At 38.3% G+C, this 24,786-nt stretch overlaps 1 protein-coding gene across 1 annotated transcript in view; it reads right to left on the bottom strand.

Moving 5' to 3' along the window:
• The window catches only part of pde8b (phosphodiesterase 8B), a 57,351-nt gene that overhangs the window by 21,307 nt on the left and 11,258 nt on the right, over positions 1-24,786 (bottom strand). The window contains exons 2-10 of the mRNA XM_084746167.1: positions 19,826-19,882; positions 8,035-8,225; positions 4,252-4,311; positions 3,055-3,112; positions 2,673-2,761; positions 2,485-2,563; positions 1,066-1,206; positions 840-928; positions 695-749 (exon numbers count right to left, since the gene is read on the bottom strand). Of these exons, the coding sequence (XP_084602293.1) occupies positions 695-749; positions 840-928; positions 1,066-1,206; positions 2,485-2,563; positions 2,673-2,761; positions 3,055-3,112; positions 4,252-4,311; positions 8,035-8,225; positions 19,826-19,882 (819 nt within the window). The remainder of the gene's footprint in view (positions 1-694; positions 750-839; positions 929-1,065; positions 1,207-2,484; positions 2,564-2,672; positions 2,762-3,054; positions 3,113-4,251; positions 4,312-8,034; positions 8,226-19,825; positions 19,883-24,786) is intronic.

Genomic DNA, 24,786 nt, shown 5'->3' with positions numbered 1-24,786 from the left:
GACCAGCAACTCATGTTCTGTGAGGTAAAATTACTGATTTTGTCACAGGAGTCTGGTGGCTGCGGAGAGAGTGACATTAGCTTATGGTTTCCCATCGGCAGCAAGGTAAAGCAGTGAAAATATTTTAAATATAGTGTACACTTAAACTGATAAAGGTTTTTTTTAGGGTGCTAAAATGTCGACTCTGTTTGCACTGTTTTTTACATTTAACAGCAATCCATATATTTTTAAAATGTTTTAATCTTTCTTCTTTTTATTGCATCTTTTTTCCTGATTTACTGTCCTTTTTTCTTTCCCTTATATCTCTCTATTGCTGTGAGACTGAAATTTCACCACCGAGATAAATAAACAGCTACCTTTCCTGCCTAAAATGTATTTCGAGGCTGACCCTGTTCACAGCAGTAAACTGTTTAGCGTCCTACACTGGTACTCCTGCTACTTCTTCAAACTGTCTGTGGGCCAACCGCCATCTGTTCTCAGTAATATGCTGACAGTGGATAATTACCTCACTCAACGCCACTACAAATACTCAGAACTATCCCTTTAAGGGTCAAAGCTCTTGTGTGGCTTCTTATAAGAACTTATCAGGAGCTAAACAGCTACTGAGTGCAGCATTTTATCATTACCAAAAAGAAAACTAAAAGACGATCGAAAAGAAATACATTATCTGTCATTAGATTATCACCTGACTCACCTGATTATTGTTGTCAATATGAGGTCTCTTGATGGCTACAAAATGTCGAATCTTCCTGTTGGAAGAGAGGTAACAGTCCGTGAGTAATTTTTCAGTTCTTGTAAATGTGAACTGATCACTTTGGGTTGATTAATCTTAAGCTTACCCTCCTTGGCCGATGACCGGTGTTATCTTCACATGTTGTTGTATACTGTCGCCTGACTTCTTTCTGGCGTAGTAAATACCCTGCCATTCCTTCAAGACAACAGAACAGTCAGGGAATGATGCGGTATCGTCTCATTTCACAGATGATGGATGGATGGATGGATGGATGGATGGATGGATGGATGGATGGATGGATGGATGGATGGATGGATGGATGTGACACTGACCTTTCCTTTTTTGATACAGGTGTTGATGGTGTCCAGCAGGTCAGCTCTGTTCTTGTCGCTCTTGGGGAGTTCAGTCAGTTCCTTCCCGATCAGCTCCCCCTTGTGGTAACCCATCATCCGCTCAAACGCTGGGTTCACATACTGGAACAAAACCAGGAAGATTTTAGATTTAAAGTCTAGTAATATTCTATTCTACCAACAAGCCGTAGAGCTCCGTCATTGTCCTGAAACTATTTAAAGGACCAGTGTGTACGATTTAGTGTCATCTACTGAGCTTGCAGATTGCAAAATCTTCACATCACCCTCCCCTTCCAAAGGATAAGAGAGCCGGAGCAACATGATAGCCTCCATGTCAGACGTAACTTGCTTATATATTGCTGATATATATAAATATAAAATATAAAACATACTTATAAATAATATATTCCTTTTCTGCCATATTCTGGTAATAAATCCCTGTAAATCTGACACACTGGCTCCTTAAAAACACAGTCACATTACATCAGTGATCAATCTTTGTTTTTTTCATGGGAATTGTTTAAAATAACAAAAATATAGAATCCTTTAAAGGATCGGTGAATCTAGTGGCATCTAGCAAAGAAGCTGTAGCCTGCAACCAACTGAGTACCGTGTGCCTCACCCTCTCCTTCCAAGCGTTTCTGAGAACGTACTTCGGCTGCAAAACGTGTGAAAGGCCTGTCGAGAGCCAGTGCTTGGTTTGTCCGTTCTGGGCTACTGTGGTTTATCATGGTGGCCTCCCTGGAGGAGGACCCTCTCGGCCATGTCCAGAAGGTAACCACAGATTTGCAAAATGTTGCAGATCTGCACTTGATGCAGCACAGGCTTTAGAAAGTCAGTTGACTGGAGTTTTCAAAATCTGACACCGTGAGCCTGGATATCTATGGGATCACGATGATGTTATTTGATCCCATCCTCAATCAATAATTCCATCAACCTTTGGATAGACAGCTATTGTCACAAAACCATGAAATAAAGAATAAAAAAACAAAAACATAGAATACCAACAAAAATAGAATATCATCTGCCTTAGGTGACCATACTTTGAGTTCTCAAAGTGTGGCTGGCAGCCCTCAGAAACATCAGATGCAACCCTCATTCATACGCCGGATCCCTACACTGGCACGCAGTCATCAAAACTTTTGAGATCCCCTGCTTTAAAGGACAGGTTTTACATTTTCTCATTCTGTTTTTAAGTCTTTAGAATCTGATTTGTAGGACAGGGCATCTCTGACTCACCACATTCATTAATTTAAAAGTTTTTTGACACACATTTTGCCTTTAACAAATAAACAAATATTGCACCTGATTTGGAAATTGGAGAAAGCCCTATATTTAGATCAAATTTTGACTAATTGCGCAGCCCTTATGTGCATGCATGTATTTGTGAATTATCCGTACCTGTATTATGTGGTCCTCACTGGTGATCTCCACAGCCTCTTGGCAGTGCTCCAAAGCAGTGAAGACAGAGTTACAAGCCCTGCGGATGAACAAAACCACAGCAGCTCACCAGCTTGTATACATGTGTCTGTTCATCTGTGTGTGACTGCTTGGTTTGTGCGTCATGAGGTGTTTTTCCTGTGCTGTACCTGAGTTTGAACTGGCAGCGCACCTCTCCATGTTCAATCTGTATGAGCTCATTGTAGCAGGCTGACACACTGCTGTTCGCCACAAACCTCTGGAGGCCAAACAAGGTTAAGTGGTGTTTGAAGAAGAAGAAGAGAGACGAGTGGAAAATTGAATGAGTCAGGATTTACTCAGTAGCGAGTTGTTTTCCAGCCTCCTACGTCATTTTCTCACCATCAGACACCGCTGACAATAAGTGCTTCTTTCACGACTGGCTACATGCTGCTATTTTAGTGTCTAAAGTCTTTCAGAAGGCCAATAAAAAGCATCTATCAGAAACAAGGACAACACATTCAGTCTGTTATAAACACACAGTCACAAGCTGAGGACAGTTGTTGGACGTACTCTGCTGAATCCAGCACAGAGGAGAGGAAGAACAGATGGCTCGTCCTGATCAGCTGGCCTGCACAAGGACAGAAAACAATCATCATCATCTGAAACCACAATCTTTTTTTTTTTTTTTTACAATGCAATACAACTTTCTTTATTGGTCCACATCCATATGGAAGATAATGTAGTTTAAAGGTCCTGAAAACTTATTTTCTCAATTTACAAGTGATGGGAAATATGTCAACAGTATTTTCTGCAAAAGTTACAACACTGTAAAAACAAAAAAGGCAAGTTCAATAGATTTTTGAGTTTTGAGCGCATATCAGTTTTTAAAAGTTGTAATAATAACATAATTTACTTTTCTTCTTTGGATACACTTGAATCCAATGGTGGAAACAGTACTGAAAATCTGTACTCAAGTACAAGTACTGTTACACTGCTGAAATATTACTCAAGTACAAGGAAAAGTACTGGTGTCAGAAACATACTTAAGTAAAAGTACAAAGTCAAAAACTACTCAGAGTATTAGTTATTCTTAACTGTTGATGTCACGGTCACCCCTCCAAACTAGGGTTGCAAATTTTGTGTTTTTCTAAACAGACAGTTGAAAACACTAACAATCGATTAATCATTAAAAATTTATGAGATACAAAACATGCTTTTTTCCTCATTTTCAATTTTTTCAGTTTATTTTGTAATTTTTTCCCCTAATTTTAAGTCCAAGTTTAATTTTCCTGATTCAACAAACAGCTCTGCCAGACAAAACAATGTCAAAATATTATATAAATATCCATGAATACATTTTAATTGGTTAATTAATTAATACATAATCATTAACATCCTTACTCCAAATGTGTGTTGCCGCAACATTTTGTTTTGTTTTTGTGTTGTATGTTTTCTTTGGCCCATCTATGATCAGATCACCTGATTGGCTACTAAAATGCAGATGAAAGTTTAGATATTAACTCAAATTGTACTCAGCACTTAACTTTTAAAAGTAACTGAGTAGATGACATCTTCTAATGCATACTTATGTACAAGTAAAAGTACAGACTTGAAAATCTACTCATAAAATGAGAAGCACCCACAAAAAAGTACTTAATTATAGTAATTTAAGTATTCTGATCTTTCTTCTTCTAATCTGAACTATCCCTTTAAGGCACACAAAATACAGAGAATATGAAAATCCACAAAAGATGAAGTCAAACTTACTTTTGTGGCACAACGGCTAGAATAACTGTGTTTTCAGAGGGCTTTGTGGCGCGGATCAACCTGGAAATAAAACAAAGGGATTAAAAGTCAGCAGGAGTGTCAACAGGAGTTCATTCCATTCACACTTTGAGCTCATGAGAAGTGGTTTGGACTCAGGTACAGCCGGACAAACATGTGGGCAGATGGAGGGTGATGTCATTACCACAAAGGAGGGGCAGAACATTTCTGCGCTTTACACAGAAACACCAAACACAACATCTGCTTCAGAGGTTCGGCCACAAAGCCACACACACACACCGCTGGCAGGACGTACAGTACAGTACGGGAAAGCGGCCCGGGGGCGGAGGAGGAAAGGAGACAGTGTGATGGAGGATGAAAAGGACGAACAGAGGGAACAGATGATGGCAGAGATCCTCATGGGGGGATAAAGATGGGAGGAGGGGGAGAGGAAAGAAAAAAGAAACAGTGTTGAGTAAGGGAGTGAAGAAGCAGCTGCCAAACTGTGGTAATCAGGAGACGGGAGAGATGAATGGATCTGTTCCTTTACTGGGGAAATAATGAAGCACTTATAATAAATCACTCTACTAAATATATGGTGGTGGCTTTTAGTGCATCCAAGAACTTTGGACTGGCTAGTACTGTATCTAACAATAACTACAGCCCGAAAGTCTGCAGAAATCACGACTGAAATAAACACAGAGGAGTGAAGGCCTATATTTCACCAACTTAAACATATATAAAAGTTCTTTATAGGCATTCTTGTAATGATGCCTAGAAGGTATCCACACAGGCATTAAGACGAACCATGGGACACACATTAAACACTTTGAGACATGGGAATTCCCATTCAAATGCCTGAAACACAAGTTCTTTGTTAGATATGAAAAAGCAGAACATCCAGCTTTTATTAGTTACTTCCAAAAACTAATAAAGATTGCCAATAACTCGAATGTCATTAGGATATTTATTTTTGTCAATGACCTATAAACTTCCAGTAACAACTGCACAGACAGGGTTTCTTTTGACTTCTTTTGTCTGGGTTGATTTAAGTTGACTAAAATTGAAAAGACAAGTGGAGGTAATTTTGTTATTATTCAAATGAAATAAACTTTTCTAGTCCAATCTTAAGTGTATTAGGGATACACAGCAAGTATGTTTTCTTCAAACTATAAAAAATAAAGGGTCAGGGGAGCTTTAACCGTCAAACAATGCATGCTGGGAAGTCTGCTAATATGCTATCATATTTCTTTAGAAATTAAACTCAACTGAGTTGATTAATCTCAGTACAGTTACATTCATTCAACTCATTATTTCAAATTAAAAACCTTCAAGTTAGAAGAACAGATGTTTATAACCTCTCAAGTGCTCTGAAATTAAAAAGAAAGTGTAAGTTTAATTAACTTGAATAAATATAAGCTTGTAAATTTACATTTAGTTAATGAGAAAATATTGATTCCACTTAATTACAGTATGATGTTTTAGGGTGAAAGAATCTGACATGAAAACCCACAATGTTGAAATCTTCTTGAGAGACTCAGTAAGAAGAGGGGTAATATAGGACTGAAAATAAATCCTAAAAAAAAATGAGATGCTTGTATTAACCATAGTGGATAAAGTTAGTATAAAAGTCAAATAACACCTGGAAACAAGGAGTGACTGAGCTTATTCAGCAGTCAAAGATGGGGTTTGTTGTGGAAAAATGGTCAAGAAAGAAAAGAAAAATCCCCACACTTTTTCAAGCCTCTGCATGTGTACTGCTCTTGGTCCCCCTGGGCCATTATCCAGCTTTCATGTCAACAAACAAACAAACTCACAATTTGTAGTCCAGACTCACTCAAGTGCTACTCTATTTTAATAGCCTCTTATGAATTGTGAGATCCAGTATCTACTGATGCTTCTTTTTAGACCAAAACACTGAACCGAGCAACGTTAAGAACACGAGATAACGGACTGGAGTGACTCTGAATGTGCAGCTTCAGGTTGTGGACGCCTGTGGTGCCTCCAGTGAACACCAGATGGTGCCAACAAGCCCTCCACATCAGTCACAAAGCTGCAGTGTTTTTGACAGACTGAACTCTGGACATTCCTTCCTATGACTGACTGGCAGGAAATCTCAGAAGTATTGATCGTTTTTGATCAAAGTGAAGGATTACATGGTCTTTGTTTTAGAGATTCTGTGACTATTTTGGCAGATGAAGCTTTTTCTAAGCTTTTTAAGTTTAATATCAAACATGCATGTTTGTCTGCAAGCCGGAACAGAAAATAAGACAGATTACTTTGTCATCTCAAGTTCTTAAAAAAATGCCATTTGATGCTTAAAAGAATAGGTCAACATTTTGGGGAAAAAGGGTAATTCACTTTCTTGCCAAGAGATGAAAAGACTGATACCACTCATCTGTTTGGTGATCTGAACAAACTCAGATTTTAGCGACTAGAAACACAGTTTGTAAAGTCAAAACACAGAAAAAGCTGAAAAAAAAGGCCTAAAAGCTTAAAAATACCCATGTCAGTGAGGACGGGGCTGTAGTCTGCTCATGTGATGGCCACGCCCACAGCCACACACTGAAAGGCTGAATGATGCAAACACTCACCCACATTATTACCACATGCTCAGTTACTTTAATCTGCAGTCACCTAAATTACGTATAAGACATAATTTGTATGGTTTAGAATTGTTTATTAGCACTTTGACAAGACTTTTTCTTTAATGCAGCGTGCACATTTACTTTACACTGTTTGACATGTTGCTAGTTACTTTTCTAAGTTAAATTAATTAATTTCTCTTTGAGTTACCTGACCTGGGTCTGAGGTAACTGAGTCTGGCAAAAGGTGGGACTGAGGGCGGAGCCTGGTTTTATGGCTATGCCACAGACCATACCAAGAGCTCTGACATCAGGGGGGTGGATTAAGGTTTGTCTTGTTGGTGTGTGTTTCTTTGATAGTCTTTTCAGCCAATATATATATATATATATATATATATATATATATATATATATATATATATATATATATATACACATATATATATATATATATATGTGTGTGTGTATATATATATATATTGCCCAAATGTCTTATTCTTCTAGCCTTTTTTCTCAGTAGAGTTATAGTTTGTTGCCTCCTTTAAAAGGTCTTACAACTCAAATTTTGTTACCTCCATTTATCTGCTTTGTAAAATATTTTTGGGAAAATAAACCCACCTTTTTTAACTTTAAACCTAAGAGGTAAATACATTTATTTCCCAAAACGTCAAGATAAACTCTCAGACAGAAAATCAATAAATGTATGTCTGCCAAAGTCCAACAAAGTCCAGTCTAAAATACAACCTACACTTCCCATCATGCTTGCTGGACTGAGTAGTTTGTTAAGTTTGTTATGTTACAAAATGCAAATGATTTAAGTTACTGTTTGTGTGTGTTCATAACATTTTCATTTTATACTTTCTGTATCAAAAGTTTAATAATTTTTTAATCATTAGCGAGGAGTGTATTTTGTGTATTTTTGAGTGCTTGTCCCTGATGTTGAATGTCTTTGTGGGACTGATGTTGCTGCAAGCTGTTTTCTGTCTCTCATTTCAAGCTGCTCGCCACAATATGTTATTTTATCCTCAACAAACATCTGGTGACCCCCAGAAATTATCTCACGACCCCCTTGGGGGTCCCGACCCCAAGGTTGAGAACCACTGCTTTAACCAACTGTAAAGTTTGTCATTCAGTCCATTCAGACATGGAATAAGAAATATATATACACAGCGACAGCAGACACACAGCAGGTAAGGCTCACCGGCACACAGCTTCAGGCTCAAAGTAGCGCGAGTGGCGTCCATCAATGACTATGATCTCATGGTGCTTGTCCAGGAAACACTCGACGGCGGACTCGGGCGTCCGTGCGATGTTACACCTGAACCCGGCGCGGTCGCAGGCCCACCAGAAGGCATCGCTTTGGCTGTCCTCCTTGGCGAACACCAGCAGGACCTGAGGAGACAGGAAGGAATGGACGCCTGGGTGAGACAGTGCTGCTACGACGGTGATAATTATAGAATATTTGTGTTAGTGGGTCCACACTACATTTACGAGTCAGACAGGACATTCTCCAGAGCAGCCAGATGTCCAACAACCAGACTTCAGCTGTCGTATTCACTTCTAACACCAACGTTGCTGACATTTATGGGCCTGAATAAAGAGTGTAATCTTTCTTTATGACTCAGAAAACATGAATTTGTGATTTCACTGAGATCACTGCCAAAACGGTCCAATGTGACAGCATCTCTCAGAGCTTTTTAACCCTTTAACACCCACCTCCCTTTTGAAGCAGGAGCATTTTTGCTTTTGCTTTTGCTTGCTTTTTGCTTTAGATGCTTGCAATGAAATTGGACAAAACTTTTTCAAGATTTATTACACTGTTGAGCTGCCAGATAGCTTTGGACAAAGGGAGAGTGAGTTCTACTTTGTGGGCCACTGTATCTGGAATATTTTGCGACCATGACAGAAAATACCAGTACTTTTTGTGTTTCTGCCAGTTCTACATTGTGTCAGCAGCAAAACTTTAGCTTTGTATAACTCATATTGAATAAAATTAAGAGCTTGTCAGATGTATTAAGTGTTCAAATGACCAGTATCTTGAAAAAACACACACCTATTTAAGAAATAATCAGTATTGGTAAATTTATAACAAAAAGTTTGAGCCAGGCTAGCCATTTTCCACAGGACATACATTTTTCAAGGATTTTTACACTGTTGGTCTGCTACATAACTTTGAAGAAAGAGGCAGTGAGTCCCAGCGGAGGTTTTGGGTATTCAGAAGGTTAGTGTTTTAGCAAACAGCTGATTAGATTGCCCCCGGTACGGGAATTCAATTCCAGCAAGCAACCACTTCACCACATCATGTTCAAGTTTTAAATATGGTCTCACTACAGTGAAATGGTTACTATGGGGATGAACATCAACAGACAGGCATACAATTGGGCTCATTGAATCCACAAAAGTCTTAGCTTTCCCATCATACCCAGTATATGTAATGTCACACTGTTTAGGGACCAGCGCACGCAGAAATACACCATTTTCAGAATAGGCAAAAATGACACTTTTATACTGCATGCAAATAACAGCACGATTTTTTTTCTCAAAACAGCAGGAGATCAGAAAAAAGTGGGCACATCTGTAAAGGGGAGATGCTTTAAAACTCAGCCTGCATATTCACACTCTGGGTGTAATAATGTTTGAGAAAAAAAACAAAAAACAAAACATATATTGAAGTACAGATATCACAGGTTGGAACACGCTGAAACAAACATGTTCTTTTTTAACCTTTTCAACTTTCAACTGGGTGGTTCCCTTCCCCCATTCACATGTTAAATTAAAAAAAGGACAAAAGGTGCAAAAAGGGCAAAAAAATAAATGCAAATAATGAAATAATAACTATCACATAATGTTTTAATATTTCATGCCTTCCACTGGAATTGTTGGCAATAGAAAGCAGGTGGGATAAGCTACCAATTATTAGGCTGAGTTCAGGGAGATAAGTGACTCAACTCAAGCAATTGCGGAACAATGTTTCTTGTAGAAGTTATCAGTGGAACCTATCAAGAAGCGTGTAATTTTTTCTAAATATAGAAAAGACATCAAATCCTCTCGCTGTGAGGAAGCGGAGGGAGGATTTGCCCTTCGTGAAGTTTGCATCATGTGTGGATTTCCTCCCGCAGTCTTATGACACACACACACACAGTTCAGGGTATTTATACTGTAAACTGTCCATAATTGTGAGCGTGTTCACCCATCTGCTTGTGATTGGCTGGAAACCTGACTGCCTATATTGCATGCTGGGATACCCTCAAGCCTGCTTCATGTAAAAAAAAAAAAAAAAAAAAAAAAAAAAAAAAAGAATGGATAAAACAGCAGGGCTAGACAGACAACTTCATGTAAATGTCGTAATCTTTTTTTTGATGAATTATTACTTCAAGATTAAAGGGACATTTGGAAGATTTTTTGGAAGTGGGGTTCTATGAGATCCATTGACAGGACATTATGTATTATCAGTATAAGTGTACGCTATATTTAGAATATTTTCAACACTTTACCCTACCGTCAGACAGCCTTTTCTGATGGGAAACTGCTGTTATATGAGCCAAAAATCACTTTCTCCAAGCCAACCAAACTCCATACGCATTATCAGTCATTTTAACTCACAGAACACAGGAATAGCTGGTCCACGGCTGCCTTGATTGGTTAGTTAGTTCAAGTTATCGTAGGACCTGGGGCCAGTATTTCAAAACTTTTAATCCAGACCAGATTGATCCAGATTGGATTAAGTCTCAAAATTGGGTATTTCAAAACCAGGAGATGTGATCCTGATCCTACAAAAACAGAACATGGATTTGGTAAACCACTGCTACCCAGAATCCAGATCAAATGTTATTTTGGGGCATCTCAAAACTCTAAGGAGCAGATTAGCATCACTATGATGCTAAAAAAAAACGGGATTATCCTGATTCCACTGGAGGGGTGGATTCAACATGGATTCAAGGTAGATGCAGAGACATGCAGAGCTTGTGGGATGCATTTAATCATTAAATCATAACAGCTAACCAATAAATCAATATTTTCAACTAGAATGCTTGATCAGATCACTAAATGATGCCAGGTTCCTCACTGCAGTAGAAGCCCCAGTTAGACTCCAGACTGACCAGCTGGACGGTCAATGAAAGACGCTCTAGTGAACCATTATTTTACTGAGGGTCTTTTGCTCAATAAACCAGTAGTACACTGACAAAACAGTTACGTTACGGTTGTGTTTTGGTTTAGTTTTTTTTGTTTGTATTTTTATCCAGTGACAAATTTATTTAATAGTAATAATACACTTCCCAACATTTTCAAATCTGTGTTAATGAAATGTTAATCCAGAGACTGCAAATCTAGATTCTGCAATCCTGATCTTGTGGTATCTGGATCAGATTGATCTGACAATTCTTTGAAACACCAGAACAAATCCAACCATTTCTATCTCAGATATTAAAAAAAAAAAAAAAAGGATTACAAAATCTGAATAATTATGATCCAGATTAAAAGTTTTGAAATACTGGCCCCTGACATAAAAGAGTTAGTTTGGATTCATTTAAGTCGTATAATAACAAAAACTAACCGATTGAGGCAGCGGTAAACCAGTAACTCCTGTGACCTGCGAGGTAAATTTATGGTTTTGTAAAAAAAATTCTGGTTGCCTTGAGCGAGTGATATTTGGCTTATATAACGGTGGTTTCCCATGTCTGATGGAAAATTAAAGCCGTGAAAATATTCTAAATATAGTGTGTCCTTGAACTCATATTGATTCCTTTGTTGACCCTTTTTATTTTCAGTGGTTAAAATACATTTTACTGCTGACCCTGTCCACAGTAGTACATTGCTTAACTTCTGGTTGTCTGACCAGCAGGAACTGTTGATAATATAACTATTATGAGTAAGAGTTTTGCTGCGACCAGGAAATGTTCTAGGTATGTGACATCAAACACTCTGAACCAAGTGATTCAGGCTTTAGTTCTGCCACACCCCAACTGCTGCTCAGTTATTTGGTTATCCGTAGCTAAGAAAGATCCAAAACAAACCTCAAAATCGCTGAAAACGGGGCCACCAGATTAGATCTCCAGTGTTCAGTGTGCACTAATGTTGATGAAATGCACAGAAATCTCTCATGGCTGACTGTAGAGAACAGATTACACTGCAGTCCTCTGATCTTCAGGAGAAACTTAAACAACAACAAAACATTGTACTTTTCTGACTGAGGAGTGAACATCAGAAACAGACATAACCAACTGACAAGGCAGGTCAGTGCAGGATATCTTTTACCACCTAGACCAGGGACGAATCTCTTCAAATCTACTAATTCAGAGAGCCATTACAGGATGGAAGTATTTACTAGATCATGTCAGTAAAACAAAACATTGTTGAGAGTATTTAGTTTTCTTCTTTAGATAAACTTAAAGCTTTAGATTTTAAAAACTCAAAACATTGTATTTAAAATAAATGAGTAAATTAATTGAAGTTAAAGTAAATGTTAAAATTTTAATATGTTCAATTAAAGGGATTTCATTTTTCAGGCACTAAAAAAAGAGACTAATCAGGTTCCCAGTTCACTTTCACTTTTTAAAACTCAAAGATTCAAGTTGATCTAAAGAAGAAGTTTATTTCAAAACTTCAGAGTTCAAGTTGGGCTCAAAACTAAAAAAAAGTATTACAGTCTGTTGCCTGGACATTTGAAGTTGCCTAAACTATTTTGTTTGTTTGTTTGTTTTGCACTGTGGAGGATTAGCTGACCTCATGTTGTCAGCTAATGGGGATCCTAATAAACTGACTAGCTTAGCTTCTTACACATGGACTCCTGTTGCGCCTTCAAACTGGAAGTAAATACACAGCCCCAGTTCAAAAAAATCCAAACTATCCCTTTAACTCAGCAGCACATTATCACTAATGAAAGCTGTTTCTCAACTGACAGACATGAAGCCTGCAGAGCGTGGATTTGTGTTTTTGATCCCACACTGCGTTTTGACCACGAACACACCAGCCACCTTTGGTACAGTGGTGAGGAAATACAACACGCATACAGTAGACACACACACACACACACACACACACACACACACACACACACACACACACACACACACACACACACACACACACACACAGCTGGTGTGCAGCCAGAACCAACAGTACTCAGCTCTGGCTCACAGCAGCATCACCTCTTGACCCCCCTAAGGACAACAAAGGATAGAGTGACACTGGGAGTGAATGGAGGGGCAGCAGAGAGCGAGAGAGGGAGGGGAAAAGAGGATGAGTGCGTGGGTGAAAAGAGTGGAAGAGCCCTGAAGTTATGATTCTCCTACGGAAGCCCATGTCCACCAGTGAAAGAAAAAAATATCTCCATGGTAACTGATAATCATAAAAAATATCTCCATGGTAACTGATAATTATGAGATAAAATGTCATAATTATTAAGTAAAGTCAAAAATATAAGATAGTTTATAATTTTTATAAGGAAATAATTACTTTTTATGTCATAATTCTGTCTTTTTCGTCATAATTTCAGGTTTATCTCACAATGATGATTTTCTATCTCGTTATTATTATTACGCCGTCAGGGGATCATGCGATCGCTTCTGCGTCTGTGTGCATATCTGTGCGAGTGATCAGTGGACCTACATCTTGTCTGGAGCAAATTAAGGATACTACATGATTGATCAGCCTAATTTCTTTTGTGTACATCCATGACTGTATGCTGTCTTGTATGAAGGACCTTTGTGATTCGTAACTTTTAAAAAAGCTGCAGGAATGATGTTTTCAGGTCACCCCATCTTTGTGAACGCGATCTCTCAAGAGCGCCTTAAGGGAATTTCTTCAAATTTGGCGCAAATGTCCACTTGGACTCAAAGATGAACTGATCAGACAAAGATCAAAGTTCAAGGTCACTGTGACCTCACGTCCGTCCCGTTCTTGTGAAGGCAATATCTCAGGAACGCTTGGAGGGAACTTCAAACTTTGTTCAAGGGTCCACTTGAACTCAAGGCTGAACGGATTAGATTTTGGTGGCCAAAGGTCAAAGGTTGCCGTGACCTCACAAAACAAGTATTTGTCTATAACTCAAGAATTCATACACAAGCTAGACAAGTGCATACAGTAGAGTATAGATCCCAACCAGGAAAAAAATTGTGAAGCACCTACTGCAATACCTTTTGGATGTAAATTATGACTCATCATTTTCATTTTTAATCTCATAATTACAGCTTATCTCTGTTTTTATTTTAAATCTCATAACTATGATTTTCATCTCATATTTTCAATTTTTTCCAGAAATGGGCTTCCACACTCCAGACACTTTGCATATTGTTTTAAATTAATGAGGAGAGTAGTTCATCGTGTAACATGTATCTATGCAAAGCTGCAACAATTAATCGATTGATTATTAATCGATTATTAACTTATCGCCAACTATTTTGATAATCAATTAATCAGGTTGAGTAATTTTAAAAGAAAAAAGTAAAATTCTCTCATTTCAGCTTCTTAAATGTGAACATTTTCTGGTTTCTTTGCTTCTCTTTGACAGTAAGTTGAATATCTTTGAGTTGTGGACAAAACAAGACAGTTGAAGACGACATCTTACGAAACACTGACACACATTTTTCACCATTTTCTGACATTTTATGGGGGAACAAATTGATTAATCGAGAAAATAATCAATAGCTGCAGCGCTACATCTACGCAGCCGTACATACCTCGACACAGGACAGACAGAAATATGGAAAAGCACAGGTGAGAACGGCAGAAGAAGAAGATGTAAAAGAAGAAGAAGGGAGAAAATGAGCTAGTATTGGTGAGTGCCTGTGAAAGGTCCACACTCTTTGATCCCGTGCTGGCTTGTGTAACCATGGCACTGCTTTGTGTAACCATGGTGCTAACATGTGAAATTCCACACACACGGTACCCAGTCGACCCTGGGACGACGCCGACTGACCGCACAGATCTCTGACCTGCCACCCAAGTATGTCACCAACGATGAGGCGGGTAGGAGGCGCCGTTGGTCTTAAAACACAGTTTCATGTACACACACAGTCCAACGTTTAAACACACTTCATCACACTAACATCATATCTAAAACACACACTTCTCTGAACGTAATGTATGTTTATATAATTACCTGGTTACAGCGTCTTTAAATCAAATGCATAATTTAAATTTTAACACATTCAGCTACACACACGGCGCCGTAAGTTACTGGCTTCATGGTTTGTATGAAAAAACACCGTACAGTTAGTGTTTATCCCTGACTGCTGCTGCTGAGAGCCGACTCACATTTTCAGAGTTCAGAGGTTAATCCGCCATGTTTGCACAACCAGGCCAGATGCCATCTAACGTTGGGAGATTCCCAAACACAGAGAGGTGTCATTGGGCTAACTAGCTTTGAGCACTTTATCTGTGTGGGAGCGTAACACAGTCTGAGCCCAGCAGACAGTACATCACGGAGGGCCACTGAGATCCTGTCTCAGGATTTACATTTTTACGCTGTTATGTAAAACTTTGTATGAAATATTAATGAAATAAGTATGAAATCATTGACCTTAATTCGTATGCGGTAGATGTCGTGGAGGTGCAGCTGGTGCTCTCAGGCCACGTCTTCATGTGGTATATAGTGCCAGTGCTGTTGTGTATGTATGAATTTTACCTGATTTCAATGATCAGAACTTGTCATATTCAGTTTTTGCTCTGACACACCTGTGATACGACTTTCTGATGTAGTCATTTCAAATTAGGATAAACTTTAGTGTGAAATTTGTGTATGTTTTGCCAAGCATGTGATTAAACAGATCAAATTCAAACTTGCTGATCTATTAATTTATTAATTGACTAATAGAGTCACCTCTTGTCCATGTCCATGCAACTTTTCTAAGTACTGCCAGTTAGTGAAAATTTCCACATAACATTTTTCATCTTGTAGGATCAACAGTGTGTACAAAAGGTTAAAGTTGCAAAGTGACAGTAAACGTGTGTTTTAATTTGCCTTCACTTTTCTGTTTAATGAGTGAAACACATGAATCATAGATAAGCTGAAGGAGGAGGTATCTGGAGAGCTTGAAACTCTCCAGGGCTATGAGGCAGTAACAGTAAATGTCAAGGAAAACTCAATATATACAACTCCTCTCCTGCAGAGTATTTTATCTCACTCTTTTCATCTCTGGTCCTGTGGAAGGAGTGAATCAGGAGAGGTCATGGATCCAGCAGAAGACTGGAGCTACAACTCTAGCGGGCCGCTTTTGGAGAGCAGTTTAAGGGTTTTATGGGCCATGAGACGAGGTCTTATAGCAAGCTTTTAATAAAGCCGCGGGTCCCTCCACCTGCCTGCATGCGGCCACAGATTCTTGATGCAATGTTATTTGGCATGATGAATAAGGAGGAGGGCGAAGGGATAGAGCAGGATACTGTAGCTCGGCATGCCAGGCCTCTCACATCACTGCACTGAACTCAGAAACCCCTGGAGATCGGTCAAACCAGCACAGCTCCAACCAAAGAAAATTAAATAAAAGCAATAAACAAGCACCTAATAAAGTAGCTGATTCCTGAAGTACAGGAACTGGCAAAGGAGAGGAATGCTTTGTGGTTATACCTGCATCTCCACCAGCTCGTAACCTCCAGGAACTCTTAGTTTCTTTGTTACATAAGGATAAATCTGACTAGCACATGGCCTAATCCCCAACCAGAGGATGAGCGCAGACAATCCTCTAACCCAACTCTACCTAACCTTCAATATTCCCAAGTTCTTGACGGGCAACAGGAGATCCCAGCAGGACTGATACCAGAGTACAGACGAGGTGTCTGCAGGCAATCACGCAAACACAAAATGTACTAAAAGCCATCAAATAACAATATGTGCAGATCAGCAAATGCTGTACAGTGTCAAATGGCTTTTAGAACTGAAAGCTTAGGGCCATATTACTAATGGAAACAGAAGATCCAAATCTATCCATAATTTGTTTTTATACATTTTAAATCAACACAAAGCAGGCTATGGGAGACATCCTTTAAAGGGTAAGTTCAATTTTTCACGAGGAAATGTTGTACTTCAAATACACTTTTAAAACAGATACAGTACTTTTTTTTTTTTTTTTTTTTTTTAAATAATACAAGGACTGGATTTTGACTCCATCAACTACATCGGAATAGTTCAGGTTTTTTTTGAAGTGGGGTTGTATGAAGTAGTTATCCATAGTCAGTGTATTTCTGACTGTAGTTGCTGGTCGGAGAAGCAGTAACAGAGAGAAGAAGCAATATTACTACAAGCAAAGATGACCTGTTGTGGACAGGGTCAGTAGCAAAGTGTGTTTTTAGCGCCTAATAAAAAGAAAAAAAAAGAAAAATTGTGTATGCTATATTTGCAGGATTTTCATTGCTTTACATTGCCATTAAACAGCCCTTATAAACCTTTGTTATACAAGCCAAATACTACTCTCTACAAACCAACCAAACTCACAGAACATGGAAGTTGCTGGTCTACTGCTGCCCCGTTCAGTTAAACTGTGTGACTTTTGTCTCCTAAATGGTTAATTTGAAGCCACTTAAGTCACATAATATCACAAAGAAATTACCAGACTCAGACATTAAACCAGCATCTCCAATGTTTTACAAGGTAAAATTATTGATTTCACCAATGGAATTTGGTTGGTTTGGACAGAATGATCTTTGGCTTGTATAACAGCAGTTTCCAGTCCGACAAGGCTTCCTGATGGCAAAGTAACGTGGTTAAAATATTGTAGATATAGCATACACTTGAACTGATATTTTTAGGTGGACCATTTTAAAGTGGCTAAAATACATTTTGGTGCTGATCCTGTCCACAGCAGGACATCCCTTCGCTTCCTACACTGGCAGCGTGTCGACCACCATCTACTGTAGGTAACACTCTGATTATAGTTAAGTACCTCATACAATCCCACTTAAAAAAAAATCTAAACTATCCCTTTAATGGTTTGTATGAACAGAGGGAATGATTACAATAAGTAAAAACTGTTTCAGTGGTCATATGGTCAGACAGACAGACCTGAAAAATTGTGAACCAATCCTTTCAGATTGTGTTATTAACTAAACGATCTCCTGCTATACAAAAGTAGAGGAGGAACATATTTAGTTTTGCAAAACCGTTTCCAATCAAGACAAGTTAATCTGACTGGTTTTCCCAGCAAAGAGATCAAATCTCTCAGGAAATCCAGTCGCAATTTACAGAAAATCCCAACGTGACCCAACACACTACTATATAGCAAAGTATGTATAAACAACTGGGGAGAACTGCACTGATAAAAATGTTTAAATCTTTTTTTCATTCATATGTTGGAGACTGTATTATTCCTTTGAGTGTTACATTTCTATTGAACTGAAAAACACAAAGCATACAGTGGCAAACTTTAACTACTTGGAAAAATTCCACCGAAATTAGGGAATTATGTAAAATGATCATCATTCATGTCGACTTGAAACAGTTTTAATATTTGCCAAAATTGTGAGACAAAGCCAAATTTTCTCAGATTCCAGCCTCTAAAATAACAGGATTTGCAGCTTTTTTCCGTCATAAAACATTGAAAACTGAATATTTTTGGATTTTTGGTCAAACGCAAACATCTGAAGAGGTCTGCTTCACCCCTGCAAAGCTGTGACAACAATATTTGGACATTTGATAGACTACTGATTTACTTGTAGAATATTCATATGATTGATATTTTAATTAAAAATAATCATTGGCTTTAGCCCTACATATAATTTATTTTATTATTTCTTTAATCTTTATTTGAAAGAGATGAAAATCTCTTTTACAAGAGACACTCGGCCGAGGTAGCAGCAGTACAAAAACACAGCTTATAGAAAAAGCAACAAATACAACATATACACACACAATATAAAAGGTAAACCTATTCAAACACAGCGGCCTCTCAGGAAAAACACCCACATGCCTCTGTCACGACTTTATGATGCCCTTAAATTCATCAAGCTGTATAAGAGGCAAATCCAGTTTTCAGCAGATCTGTCACATCATTAAAAAGCAACCACTTAAAGAAGTGTAGCTGGTGACTATCAGAGGGTACAGAGGCAGGCCAGAGTTCACCTAGTATTGCTTTATAGATAAAAATATACCAGTGCTGCTGAAAAGATCAGCGTTCCAATATTTGCACATATCCAAAAACGCTGATGCTGATATCCAAGTCTTTCATAATGTCTAAGCAGTTGTGTTTCTCCTTCCAAACAGAAATGTGGGCTTTTCTTTTGTGCATCCATCTCTAGCCTGGGCTTAAAAACAGCAGTAAAATATCCCATTGACAAGCATATTCTGAATGTACTGTATACTGTACATTACCAAAGAATGCAACTAAAACCCAAAAAATGAAAAATGTGCATGTAAACGTAGCCAATGAGGTCCAACTCACAAAATCATAAAGAAGGCAATGGTGAGTAAGTGACGTTGTATTTGCGAAGGCCATTCATACATTCAGATATCAAGATGTTTTTTTTCTAGTTGTTTCATACCAATTTAAAGTGTTCTTCAACAACAGTAACAATATTTCAACAACAATATTTCTCTATCGCAAACACAGTGGCAGTGCAGATTAGCAATTTATCACATGACATTTATGATCAGATACGTGACAAAGCTACAGTTTTCACTGCATACTCTGCAGTGAACTTAGATAAATAAAAATGACAGTGCTCAGCCAGCTGATTTTATCAAGTGTATTTAAGACCGGTTTGAAGTGACAGAAGAGTTGCTGGGTCTAATGCACACTGCTAACTGATGTAGAATGCATTTTTTTGGCACGCATGAAGAAAATACGTTAATAACAGAAACAAAAAAGTACATGTTCAGAAATATTACACTTCCTTACAGTACTTGAACGGCTGAGGTGGTCCACCTATAAGATTGTCAATGGCCACAAGCCAGTATGAGACCCCTGTTTTAAGTTATTGTACAAACAACAACAAAAAAAGAGGATACACACTATTTTTCTATCAGCCAGTAGCATGATTGCAGAGGTTTGTTTTACTCTTACCTGAATCGGCTCTTGAGTCAGTTTCATAGGTCCCACACATTCTTCTGTTGCTGAAACCTGCAAACAACAGAAGAGACTGTGTGAATCACAAACAGAGCACATAAAACACACTCAAAGCAAAAAAGCAGCAAATACTTCTTACCATTTTACCATTGATGTCCAGAAGCATATTGGCATATTGCTTTTTTATGCCTGTTGCAGTTAACCAACTTTAATCTTCCCTTACTTTCCTCTTTCAGCTTTAAAAGTCCACAAAACAAGTATTTCCTCAGGAAAACAACAACAAATACCCGCGATCGCCTCTCCTACGCTGCAGACATGGATATTTACACACAGTATTAGTAGCCTGGAGTTGACCTGTCCACTGCAAACATCTTTAGAAGGTATTAGCTGCCAGTCACAGATTGAACTCACAGGTTTACTTGCATAATCCGACTGCAGGAGCATCACATTCTCTGCTGGATGTATGTGTGTGTGTGTGTGTGTGTGTGTGTGTGTGTGTGTGTGTGTGTGCGCGCGCACGCGCAGGCTTCTTAACCCCATGCGTCATTCTGGTGTGAACAAGCAACTCAGCTAAAAGCGCATCCTTTGAGCATATTATGCATGCACACACATGCTTACACCACACTTTGTTTGTGTTGTAACATATCATGGTGTACACCACATTAACTCTGTGTGTCATGCCTGGGAATTAACCATCGGGTGTCTGCTTGTTTTTGTGTCAGTGAGTAATTTTTCCCCTCATTGATAGATTCAAAACAAAGTACAAACACTGTACTTTGTTACTATCTTTAAGCTAATTTTTCAGGTATTTTGACTTTATTTGAGTACTTTACTTCCCACATTTTAACACAAATGTGTACTTTCTACTCTTTCCTTTAAAACAGACTCATTATTTTAGTTTTAATGCTTTTAAGGGTAATTACTGGATTTTTTTTTTATTTCGCAGCATTTTGTGCCGCCTTGCCAGCGATGCATATCACACACAAAGACATAAGACAAAAACTACGTAACCATACAAAAATGATGTAAGACGAAAATTAGGTAAAAGTCATAATACAGACACAACGAAAAAGAGGTGATAAGAAGTAGAAAGAAGAAAATTATGTAAAAGTAAAAGACATAATACAAAAATGACATAAGACAAAAACAACATAAAAGACACAACAATACAAAAAATATGTATGAGAGGTAATAAGACATAACAAAAATAAATAACAAAAATGACAGATGTAACAATAATATGAAAATTATGTAAAAGAGGTACCAATATGTAACAAGGCCAAAATGATGTAAAAGACATAACATGAAAATTACGTAAAAGACATAAAGAAGAAGAAAATGGCTTGAAAGCCTTAATAAGACGAAAACGACATAAAATATGTAACAAGATGAAAACAACATAAAGAATATAATATGAAAATGATGTATAAGAGATAACAAGATTTTCCTTTTATTTTCCATTCCTTTAAAATGTTTTCTCTTTTCTAATGGATTTAAGTGTGCATCTCTCCATCACATCTGTTTATGTCTATGTCAAGTTGATTTTTTTTTTAATGTGAGAACAAATAAATCAAGCACAGAGAAAAGATGAGGTACAGTTTGCTCAGAAAACAGTCGGTAGCCTTCAGAGGTCTACTTTCTACTTTTACACTTTGGCTACATTCCACTTTTACTTGGTTAAAAAAGTAGAATCAGCACTTTTACCTGAGTATTGTTTAACAAATATGTGTACGTCTACTTCAATACAGAATGTGTGCATATTTGCCACCTCTGGAAAGGTCTTTGTTAAAATATAAACACACACTCATAACCTGCGGGGGGATGTTCCAGATAAAGGTCTCTCTCCAGCTGAAGGAAAATATCTATGAGGTTTCCACAAAGACAGAGCGGAGAGATAAAGAAAGAGGGAGGAGGGGGATTTCTGTTAATTCTGCAAGAGGCACGAGCTCCATAATGATGCACGCCAGGCAGAAACGTGACTCAAGCCGTTCAGAAGCCGCTGTATGACTAAAGTGGTGAGGTAGACGGCAGCTGGTGACTCAACAGCACATCAGTATTATTTGTCAGTGGTAATTAGGCTTAAAGGTGGACACACTTCAAACCACATCTAGTCTCAACCGGCCACTACCAACCACCAACGTCATCAAGAGCTTTTGGGCGCTACACTTGAAGAAATTGACTAATTTTGGGTTGCATGCATGAACAAACTAATAGAGCAATGTGATAATAAGAGATTTGCAGCATGTTGAGAACATAATATGCTGAACATGAATCACTCTGACAGATACAGTATAGGCTATAAACCGGACAGCTGGACACCGACAGGTAGGAACACAGTCAGTGGAAAGACTTTAGACTTTGAAAACAGTGGGAAAAAGTCAATTCATATCATCTTTGTAATATTTTAACTAAAAGTGATTTTTAAACTGGGAAAAAATGCTCAAATTTACATGTAGGAACTATTTTTATTTTACAGTAGTTTTCCGGAGGTATGTTCCTGAGTGGTGGAAGAAGTATTCAGATCCTTTGCTTAAGTAAAAGTACTAATACCACACTGTGAAAATACTCCACAAGTAAAAGGCATTCATTCAAAGGCTTTCGCATTAGCACAGATGGATACTACCATGTTAAAAAGCCTGCCAACCGCAAGATCCCAATAGCAGTCTACTTCCTTGTTTTGATATGGTAATTGATATGGTAATACCCAGGACCACCTTTTCAAGTAGACCGGGCACGGACCAACGAACCGTACCATCACCTGGGTACGATAAACCACACTTCACACTAATCAAACAAACTGAACTTTGCAGTCAAGTATACTGAGATCCAGGCCTGGGACCCTGATGTGAAAGCTCCCCCGAAAAGATTCAGCGTTTATTAACTGACACACTGTAAACTACACTGTACATTTACTGCCAGATTGACAATTTACTGCTAACATTTTCCTTTGCACTCGCATTCACCATCACTCTTCTGCTGCTTGCTCTGTCACTTGCTAAACCACACACTTGTTGCACAGACACGCTTCTTGTTCTTTCTTCTCAGTCAGTGGTTGTTTATCACGACATGGAGAGAAGCTCTGTTTGAGATGAGCGCAGGAAACGAGACGACTGTTTGCACCGATTCTCTCTGAGCAATCACACCCCTTTTCCACCAGTTCCCGGCAGGAACAAGAAAACAGCAGGTTTTCCTTGACCTGAAGTGCGAACCAAAGTAGGTGTGTTATATTTTACAAGTCATTGTGCATTGTGACATATGCTTGATTAAAATGGTTTCACTCAAAACGGAAATGTGGAGAACAAAGAGATTCTTGGATGTCGGAGGAGGCATCACTTTCATGTTGTTAGCCATCTTGCTGTGGTCTAACAGGGCAAAGAAATTAGGTCAATCAAGTAAGAGATGAAGACCCGTGGGAGCGCTGATCCAGACATCCATCAAGTTAGTAAGACAGACACGGAGCATCTGGACATCCAGTGTCATAGACAAAAAGACTTGTGAGATAAAAGCGATGAGACTGAATCATTGCTGAGTGCTTCTGTGATGACAAGAAGCACAGAGTCCAAAGATGTCTGAGGGGTTGAGGGTTGGCTTCATGAGAAAATGAGTAATTCTGTTTTAGTTGAGGACGACGCAGCCAGATGTGAAACAGGACAGGAAGGAAGGCGGTAGAAATGGGAACAGCTCAGTAATCACTGCTGAGAGAACAATTTGGAGAGAGATCAGTCCGTGGAGTTAGAAGATGATGGAAGAAGTGTTGGGTGAAGTTGTCACAGGACCGTCCAGTCTTAGAGTGGGTGACAAAGTCTTCATGGAAATACAGGAAGGGGAAACGGGAGGAGGAAGATTTAGGAGTACACAGAGAAGAGCCCTGAAAGATGAGTGGTAGAAGAAAGATAGATGGATGTGGAGATGAATGGAGAACTCTTGATTCACAAAGATTTAGAAGCAGGTGAGGAGACACAGGAAAGAAATATTCAAAGAGGGAAGAAAGTGGACTGAACTTAGATGAGAGGGATAAAGAAAGAAAGGAAAGAAGAGCTAATCCCCAGTGAAAAGCCTTTGTTATGTTCTTGGTGAGAGTATTAAGTACAGCAAAGACACAATTTTGAGATAAGTTGGTATTTCCTTTTTACAATCAGTAATTCTGACCCTGCATGTACACATAAAAAGTAGAGTACGTAATGGGATTTTCCACTGTTACAGCAACCAGTCACACCAATCACAACATGCTGCAAGGACACTCAGAGACGTAGATAAGAAACAGTGTGAACATAAATATGAATAAAATTGAATCCAACATAAACATCACTAAAGTGAAACTAGAACAAATAGGTGCAATAAAGTCTGGTAATATGCTGTCAATTGGAAGGATCGGTCTGGTAAATGTTGTCCATTGATTTTCTTGTATTGTTATGGCAAAACATCAATATTAGATGTGGCAGGCCTACTAATAAATTCAATTACAGCTGCAATGATAAACCATTGACAGAAAATGTATCTGCAACTATTTTGACAAATTTAATTGTATTCCAATCAAACAATTGGGAGAATTTACAATAAACTGAATATCTTTGGGTATGGTGGACTGTTGGTTGGACAAACAGTAGATCTGATGATACTACCTTGAGCTCTAGTAAACTGAAGCATTTTTTTTTTTACTGTTTTCTGGCATTTTACAGTCAAAATAATTTATCTGATCATCGAAAAAACAATTGGCAGACTGAGTTGCAGGCCTAATCTAAACTTTTCTACGTTTGAAGGCAGAAAGTTCAGTCCAGTTCTGTCTGGTAACAAGCAAAATTTTCCAAACTACAGTCCAATTTGTATTGCATACCTTTTATTTTATATATTTGTAGTTTCTAAGGAGAAACTGATATAATCTGAGGACACCACTATGACATGACATGGCGGTTATTTTCTCAGACATTATAAAACCGTCTTTACAGCCTGAGTAGTAC

The sequence above is a fragment of the Lutjanus erythropterus genome, chromosome 20, assembly GCF_056507025.1.
Source record: "Lutjanus erythropterus isolate fLutEry1 chromosome 20, fLutEry1.hap2, whole genome shotgun sequence".
Classification (NCBI taxonomy): domain Eukaryota; kingdom Metazoa; phylum Chordata; class Actinopteri; order Lutjaniformes; family Lutjanidae; genus Lutjanus; species Lutjanus erythropterus.
Note: the sequence above shows the minus strand (reverse complement) of the source record. Positions and strands in the feature narration are given on the sequence as shown.